The sequence below is a fragment of the Cyprinus carpio genome, chromosome A20 (genome assembly GCF_018340385.1).
Source record: "Cyprinus carpio isolate SPL01 chromosome A20, ASM1834038v1, whole genome shotgun sequence".
Classification (NCBI taxonomy): domain Eukaryota; kingdom Metazoa; phylum Chordata; class Actinopteri; order Cypriniformes; family Cyprinidae; genus Cyprinus; species Cyprinus carpio.
The window spans coordinates 16,178,432-16,187,350 of NC_056591.1; the positions used below are offsets into that span (position 1 = coordinate 16,178,432).

Below are 8,919 nucleotides of genomic sequence, written 5' to 3' on the forward strand. Positions count from 1 at the left end.
ATGTGTCCTTGCTGAATACAACTATTAATTTCTTTTAAAAAAATAAAAAATTCTCAGACCTCAAACTTTTGGACCGTAGCATACATTTACAAACCCCTCCCCATAAACCTGGACATCTTTCCATATTGAAACAGAGGGTCCGTGGTTCATCTTCGACCACCACAGATTTTATTAATTTACAACACTGTCAGATGGTCCAAGAAAAAAAAAAATTACCATTTTCAATACAACCTTCAAGTTTCCTCATAATGCTTACAGAAAAAAAATACTTTAAACTGTTCAAAATACTCATCCATATATTTACAAATCAAAAATCTTGAGTGAATATATACACAGTGGTCTCTCCAAAAAGGCCAACAAAGTCTGTTAAGATGGGGTAGTCTTTCTCAAAGAAGCAAAGCCTCTTCTTTTAGATCCTTATGTGCTCTGTACAGCTGCTACAGTATTTGAAACATCTGTAAAAACAAATATGAAAAAAAGGTTTCAGTCAATCATTCTGCAGCCCTATTCCAATGCAATATCAACTGCTGCAAGTTCAGGAACTGAACAATAATCATATTCCACAGGGGCAGGATCTTCATCCACTGGAGTGGAAGCCTTTCTCCTCTGCAGTGGTTCTGGAGCAGAGTAGTTGTTCCACTGGAATAAGGTGGGTACAGCCCCTTTCTTCAGCAAGCGGCGCCCTTTAGGAGTCGATGGCTCTTTCACATCTTCACTCTTGAAATGACGACTGCAGACTCTCATATGGGAAGTGATCTTTAAATCCTTGCGTTGAATGCTGCATATCCACTTTTTGCATCTTTCTTCATCCGCGGGGAACGAGTGAAAGCTCAGCACAGAGTTGAACTTTGAGGAAGCCGAACACAATGGGACACAACAATGTTCGGCCGCACTACTGTCTGCCCGCCGTTGATATTTAAACTTTCTGGATGCCTTTACTACAATGAGATATTGTGTATATTTATAACAGTACTTAGCTGTATACTTCAAAAATGAATCATTGTTGAATCTGATACATATACATATTGTATGATAAAATACAAATCGACCAAATTTTGCTACAAGTTTGATTGCAACATATAATCATTGCTGTTAATAGTGTTCACCGTATGTTTGATTACATGTCATTAACTAACTACTTGATTTTTACCATACATTTCTGCCATATGGACATCAACTTGAGACCACTGATGAGCTATTACTAAATATAATGTAGAAACTTTAATTTTCTGTAAAGCTGCTTTGCATCATGAAAAGACAGATATGTAGGCTGGGTCCGTGCATAGAGTCCACTGCATAATGCAGATCTCAAATGTTGACCTTTGCTAAATAACAATACACAAGCATTGAGCTTTAACGACGGACTGCTGCAAATATTGAGCTATATATTGATGTTTGCTGACTGGACATATTTTGTTCTTTAACAGCTAATACCTTTTCAAATGTCTGGGGTCGGTAAGATCTTTTAATGTTTTTGCAAGTCTCTTTTGCTCACCAAGGCTGCATTGTTTTGATAAGTAAAAACAGTATTATTGTGAAATGTAATTTTTTTTTTAATTCTATTTTAAAATATTAACTGTATATTCATGTGATGGCAAAGCTGTACTTTCAGCAGCCATTACCCCAGTTTTCAGAGTCACATTATCCTTCAGAAATCGAAGAACAAGTGAAATCAAAGAACTAACTGATGTGACGTCATTTCAAACAAAATCCGGCCAAAACAGCCATGTTGCTATGAACAGATGCTTTTTTTTTTCATAAAAATGCTTGCTGTTCTCTCCATTCCTGTTGTTTATTTTGTAACTTAGAGGGAAGCGCACAGTATACTGCTGATTACGTATTTTGAACTTCATTTTACATCTAAACAAAAAATAACTTTATTTTGAATATATCTGGGCCTTATTAATGTATGAATGTAATGAATGTATTAATTTCTTAAAAAATAAAAATCTTACAGACCCCAAACTTTTGAACATTATTGTAAGTGATCAAAATGCATCAAAGTGTGGAAAACAAGGCTATATGGCTAACCTGATGGAAGTGGTTGTGTGTGTATCCGGCTCTCCTCTAGCGTTAGAAAGCAGGCTGGTTTGACAAGCTTTGACTCTGTGTTAGTTGGATCCACAGCTTCAATTGGGCCCTCAGTCTCACAGGTGAGTATATGGATTGGCCCCCGGGAGCCCTTCAAGTGGATCTGGATAGATTCCTAGAGCAGGACGTAAACATAAGTTCATATAACACATATTACTTCCTGCTATCAGATGAGTGTTCTTTAATCATGATTCAAATTAGGGGTGTGCGAGAAGACCAAAAGGAACTGGAAAAGTCCTTCGCCCTGTTGTCCCCTCGCATCAAAATCCACCAACATATTTGTTTAGAACAGTTTGGGGCTTTTTTCGCTTAGAAACAGTGCTTTATCTCTGCATACTTTTAATCAGCAGTTTGGGCTCAGACAAGAAAGCATTGGGTGAATACAACAGGGGAGCGGGACCGGCAAAAGACCTTGAGATGGGAATTGAACTCGGGTCACCGTGACCACAGATGCGCTGTATGTTGGCACACTAACCACAAGGCAATTGGCACCAACTAGGTTGGGTAAATTTTATTTTTGGAAGAACTATTTCTTTAAGCGCAATCACAGCAGCAGGTGATATAAAATAGTCTTCTGTCACTTTAAAACCTCATGCATGGACCCAATATATATATATATAGTCATACTGCCCAGCCCTCATTTAAATACTTCATTTTAAAATGACTCCCAAGGCTCAAAGCCTTTCAGCACGTCTCTCAAACTTACTTCAGTGGGAGTGGGCACCTCTAGCTTTGTCTCTTCAGGGGCCCTGATGGCTATTATAGTCTGGTCCTTGAAAACGCCAATCTGACAGATGTCCTCATATGTCACATAAGCTGAGGTACAACTGCAGTTAAGTCTATAACAGCTGAAAGAACTACTGTAACATTTGTTAGACATATCACAGAAATATGAGAGGATATTCAGCATTGTCTTTGAGGTCAGTCAGGGCAAAAAGCTGTTGGGCGCAGTCTTTGATGAGCCAGTCAAGGGCCTCCTCCGTTGACTTCAGATGAAGTAGGTCAGCTTTCATTTTGGCGCTGACTGATGCTGGATTCCTTGAACATACACAGACAAATCACTGAGTAAATTGCATATTGATGTATGAAGACAATCAAACCTCTAGACTCATTCCAACTAATGTATTTCAATGGACAATTTTCATTTTGCAAACTACAAAATCTTGTTGTGGAACTGTGGAAGCAACGTTCGGTATAAACTTACATCCACTGGATCTTGTTTTTGGACGTCTTTTTGATTAGCTGGATGCCGGTTAGGACGTTGGTGATGTCATACACCCGTCTCTTCCGTGTGCCCAGTTTTCGAGTAACCTCATTGAGGTCAAGGACTCCATTCGGTGCTGTGTGAAGCAGCTGCATGAAGTGTTTGGTCAGTCGTCCAAGAGCAACGTCAGAGCGATGCAGGGCTGGAATGAAAATTGGGAAAAATAAATAATAATTTTTTTTTTTTTTTTACTTTGGTCAAAGTAAATTCAAATTCTGTGCAGCAACACAAAAAGTGAATGAATTAAAAATTAACGACAACATCTCATACCTTGTCTGGAGGATGCCCCTGTTGCTTGATTCACATTGTTAATGTTGGGATTGTTAATTAAACTAAAAGAAAGCACATTATATAATGAATGGGCAAAATAATCAATATTGTTTCAGCCATTTTTGAAGCAGTTACTTAATGTAGTGTTACCTTTCAGTGTAAAACTGTCCTTGGAATTTACTATTCATGCTATATGGACCATTATCTGCAAGACTGTGGTCATCATCATCTTCTTCCTCATAATCCTCAAACTCTACATCATAAAGATCTTCTTCTGCAGCAACTCCACCCTTTCAAGACAAAATTAAGGTCAATAACACTTGATATTACCCAACTTATTTACTTATTTATTTACCCATTACCCAACTTATTTAAAGGGGTCATCGGATGCTGTAATTCCTGTCAGAATGAGGTAGTTCTGCACAGGCCCCTCCCATGATAGTTGATTGACAAGGCCGTCTTACCTTAAACCCGCCCTGAGTGAGCTGAGAGCTGTTAATATTAATTTTATCACACCATTTTGGATAAAAAGTAATGTTAATCCAAGAATAAATGCATATGTATTTATTTATTTTTACTTTTACACTTAATGTAACACTTTGAAATATATCATTTTGATGTGATTTTTTTATTCAGAATGATTTTCACTGTTCACAAATATGATTATGTTGGGTCATGATTTATACAAGGCAGAACATCTTAATGCATTATTAATAAACCATTTAACTATTATAAGGCCAAAATATGGAAGTTGCATCTGTATTATGTTTTATGGATGGTGTAAATAGCCAACTCCTGACCCATCAAACCCAAAAGTAATATATAATCACAAATGTTACCAGTAAAATTAAATGACATAAAAGCTCTTATACAAAACTACCGGTATGTAAAAAATAATGAATGACTTCCTGATATATAGCTAGCTGGTTGTCGGAGTATGTATTGCATTGCACCCTTCTAACCTCCTCAACGGGGTCCGAGTGCTCGTCCTGCTCATCACACGAGCTCCAGCCGGCGACCAGTCCCTCTGAAGGGGGCATGATAGGGACCGCGTCCGGGCTGATGCCGTTCGGCGTGATGTGATGGCTCAGGAAATGATCCTCGCAGATCTGATGCTGATCTGTGATTTCGCGCTCAGTCTCCCGTAAAGCGGCCAGCCACACTTTCACTCGGGCCTTGTCTTTGGGGAACCTGAAAAACCTCTTGTGCGTACGGCTCGACTGCTCGCCAGATCTGAGATCACTGTGGTTTATGCATCCTTGGACCACACACTTCGCCATCGTCGCAACACTCTGTCAGATTATATCGCTACATTCCATCAGATCAGCGTGCAAATGCAAAGTTACACACGCCACAGGATCGCAAAACACGACGTCACGTGATCACGTCTATTTGATTTTCTGCTTCACGTTCTCTCTATCTGATAAGCGCACCTAGTGACATCTAGTGGAATGGAGAAGTAATTTATTTTATACTAAATGGCTCCCAAAGCCACATGACAATAAATTACGATTTGGTTACAATATTAGCAAACTGAGGTTACCAGTTATGCCTTCTTATATGGTAACATTTTTACACGGTTTTAAAAAATATAATAGTTAAATATAATGCTTACAGCTTACGCTAGCTGCGGTGCTTTACAACCATAATATGTATTACATTACATTACATTTAGTCATTTAGCAGATGCTTTTATCTAAAGCGACTTACAACTGAGGACAATGGAAGCAATCAAAAACAACAAAAGAGCAGTGATATATAAGTGCTATAACAAGTCTCAGTTAGCTTAAACGCAGTACACATAGCAAGGGTTTTTAAATAATGTAATAAATAAAAAGAAAACCGATAGAATAGAAAAAGAATAGAGCAAGCTAGTTTTTTTTTTTTAAGAACATAATTAGAATAGTGAGTGCTAAAGTTAGACGGTCAAATAAAGATGGAAGAGATGTGTTTTAAGCCGATTTTTGAAGATGGCTAAGGACTCAGCTGCTCGGATTGAGTTGGGCAGGTCATTCCACCAGGAGGAAACATTTAATTTAAAAGTCCGTAAAAGTGACTTTGTGCTTCTTTGGGGTGGCACAATCAAGCGACGTTCACTTGCAGAACACAAGCTTCTAGAGGGCACATAAGTCTGAAGTAATGAATTTAGGTAAAGGGGTGCAGAGCCAGTGGTGGTTTTGTAGGCAAACATCAATGCCTTGAATTTTATGCGAGCAGCTATTGGTAGCCAAATTGATAAACAGAGGTGTGACGTGTATTCTTTTCGGCTCATTTAAAATTAATCTTGCTGCCACATTCTGGATTAATTGTAAAGGTTTGATAGAACTGGCTGGAAGACCTGCCAAGAGAGCATTGCAATAGTCTAGCCTGGACAGAACAAGAGCTTGAACAAGGAGTTGTGCAGCATGTTCCTAAAGAAAGTGCCTGATCTTCTTAATGTTGAATAAAGCAAATCTGCAGGACCGGACAGTTTTAGCAATGTGGTCTGAGAAAGTTAGCTGATCATCAATCATGACTCCAAGGTTTCTGGCTGTTTTTGAAGGTGTTGTGGTTGATGTGCCTAACTGGATGGTGAAATTGTGATGAAATGATGGGTTTGCTGGAACCACAAGCAGTTCTGTCTTGGCAAGGTTGAGTTGAAGGTGATGGTCCTTCATCCAGCAAGAAATGTCTGTTAAGCTGAGATGCGAGCAGCTACCGTCGGATCATCAGGATGGAATGTGAGATAGAGCTGAATGTTATCAGCATAGCAGTGGTATGAAAAGCCATGTTTCTGAATGACAGAACCTAATGATGCCATGTAGACAGAGAAGAGAATTGGTCCAAGAACTGAGCCCTGAGGCACCCCAGTAGTTAGATGTTGCGACTTGGACACCTCACCACTCCAAGATACCTTGAAAGACCTATCTGACAGGTAAGACTCAAACCACTGGAGTGTGGTTCCTGAGATGCCCTTTGTCAGTAGGGTTGACAGGAGGATCTGGTGGTTAACAGTGTCAAAAGCAGCGGACAGATCGAGCAAGATAAGTATTGAAGATTTGGATTCCGCTCTTGCCAGTCTTAGGGCTTCAATAACTGAGAGCAAGGCAGTCTCAGTTGAATATCCACTTCTGAAGCCAGATTTGTTGCTGTCAAGGAGGTTGTTCTGTGTGAGAAAGGCAGAGACTTGGTTGAACACAGCTCGTTCAAGTGTTTTTGCAATGAAAGGAAGAAGGGAAACTGGTCTGTGGTTCTTTAAAAGAGATGGGATGAGGGTGGGTTTCTTAAGTAGTGGAGTTATACGAGCCTGTCTAAATGATGAGGGGAAAACACCAGTGTGGAGGGATATGTTAATGATGTGAGTGAGTGCAGGTACAACTGCAGGAGAAATCTCTTGAAGGAGATCAAGCATACAAGTAATAGGATGATTAGAAAGGAAGAGTTTGGAGACTTCTGCCTCAGAGAGTGAAGAGAAGGATGTGAATGAGTGTATGTTTGCTGGTGAGATGTGCTTGATGGATTATGGTGTGGAAAACTGTGCACTGATGTTTTTAATTTTATTAATGAAAAACGTGGCAAAGTCCTCAGCTATTAGAGTAGATGCAAAAGGGGGAGGAGGACAAAGGAGCAAGGAAAATGGTTTAAAAAGCATGTGAGAGTTAGACGAATTGTTAATTTTGTTATGGTAATATGTCCTTTTAGCAGTGGAGCATAAATCCAGCATAAATCTGAATACATACATACATATACATATCCATGTTTCCAACAACTACACAACTTTGCACATCACTTTACTTCTCATTATTGAACTCATTATGTTCAGTGATTTGGTGGTTAACAAATGTAAAAAAAACCACAAACAGAGCGCGGCAAACGACTCCCTCTCGTGACGTCAAATGACAGTGTTTAACCCTCAATCGGTCCCTGGGGTCAATACAAAAAAAGGTTCCCTTCATTTCAGTGGAATACGATTTTGTGATTTTTTTACATTTTCTGTATTCACATAAAAAGGGCTCGATTCGGTTGGTCTGAATGTATGTACATTTTTTTTTTTTTTAACAAATCTGGTCTTTGGGGTCAATATGACCCCAATTGAAAATGAATTGGAAATGTAAAAAAATCTCTATTTTTTTTTTCATTTGTCAAAATAAAAAAATAAAAATAAATAAAGAAATAAAATAAAAATAAAAATAAATAAATCCAGCATAAATCTTAAAATTTCCACACGGAAATAAAGGCATGGTACTAGATCACAAATGTAATGTAGAAAAGACATGCTTACTCACATGCACACACACACATACACACACACACACACACACACACACACACACACACACACACACACATACATGCACACACTCTCAAGTTTTAGTCACAACTTGTGTGGCATTTCTGCAAATTTATGTGGCATTATTGTAAAAGCAGGCACTTCAAAATACATCAAACAACAAAAACAAATTCTAACCTTTGAGAAAAATACAGTTTTCTTTATGTATTTTATAATGTTTCAATATATATTTACAAAATATATATCAGACAAGTTGAGAGAGGAGCAGATGGCCACTTCCAGAAAAATGAATGGATCTCTATGGGCCTCTGCTGGATATATATGGTCATTACACTATTCTTTCAAAATCTCTAATTTCTGCAAGTTTTTCTCTAACCAGCAGATGGCAGAATTCTACACCTAACACCTAGATCATTATCCAGAATCAATTTAAATCAGAAATAAAAATTTAGATCATCATTTAAATGTTTTTTTCCCCATAATAATGTGATATTTCACATGCAAGCGAATGGTGTAGTAGAGGAATTTTGTGATAAATAGGTACAAAAGTTCTCCATATCTTCCAAAACACAGCTTCAATGTATAGATGAGAAAATGCATTGTTTTTTTCGTAGTTGTCTAAATATTTAATATAGAAACGTGTGCTAGCGATTTACCGACTCGTTAAACAGTTTGGATTCTAACTAAATAGCAGAAATGTTGCAAATTACATGCGCTAGATAGTTTTTTTTTTTAAATAAATAGCAATTCATTAATCAAAACATTACAAATACTTTAAGCCTAAATAGGTAAATCATTTTGGTTGTATTGTAAAAGTAAATATTAATGTAATTATACAAATAAATAATACTTTAATGCATAATACTCAATAACAGCTTTTATAGGCTGTTTTTCTATTTTTATTACAATTCAGATTTAAGGAAATGGTCGAAAGTTTTGCGGAAATGAGTCAGACTTCCCATCAAAGTGAAGCCTGGCACAGTTACCAACGTCCAGCCTTTCAGCCAATCAGTTCGGCCGAACG

General features: G+C 37.9%; 1 protein-coding gene across 2 annotated transcripts; it reads right to left on the reverse strand.

The window, feature by feature from the left end:
- Positions 1–125: 125 nt before the first annotated feature.
- Positions 126–5,053, reverse strand: LOC109112768 (transcription factor E2F6-like). 2 transcript variants are annotated; one of them, XM_019125669.2, is made up of 8 exons: positions 4,588–5,048; positions 3,776–3,915; positions 3,626–3,687; positions 3,296–3,497; positions 2,995–3,129; positions 2,798–2,912; positions 2,032–2,206; positions 126–455 (listed from the first exon to the last, which is right to left on the reverse strand). In XM_019125669.2, the coding sequence occupies exons 1-8, from the start codon at positions 4,903–4,905 to the stop codon at positions 418–420; spliced, it is 1,185 nt and encodes a 394-aa protein (XP_018981214.2). In that variant the 5' UTR covers positions 4,906–5,048; the 3' UTR covers positions 126–417. The 2 variants fall into 2 exon arrangements, with proteins under 2 accessions (XP_018981214.2, XP_018981212.2); XM_019125667.2 differs by lacking the exon at positions 126–455 and adding an exon at positions 463–938 and having other exon boundaries at positions 4,588–5,053.
- Positions 5,054–8,919: the final 3,866 nt, after the last annotated feature.

Excerpts from the sequence above, each read along its gene's own strand:
- LOC109112768 (XM_019125667.2), bottom strand. The coding sequence starts at position 4,905 with ATGGCGAAGTGTGTGGTCCAAGGATGCATAAACCACAGTGATCTCAGA. Across the intron at positions 2,913-2,994 it reads GACCTCAAAGACAATGCTGA|CTCAGCTTATGTGACATATG; the intron begins ATATCCTCTCAT and ends CTGCAGTTGTAC. Across the intron at positions 939-2,031 it reads CACACAACCACTTCCATCAG|TAAAGGCATCCAGAAAGTTT; the intron begins GTTAGCCATATA and ends ATCTCATTGTAG.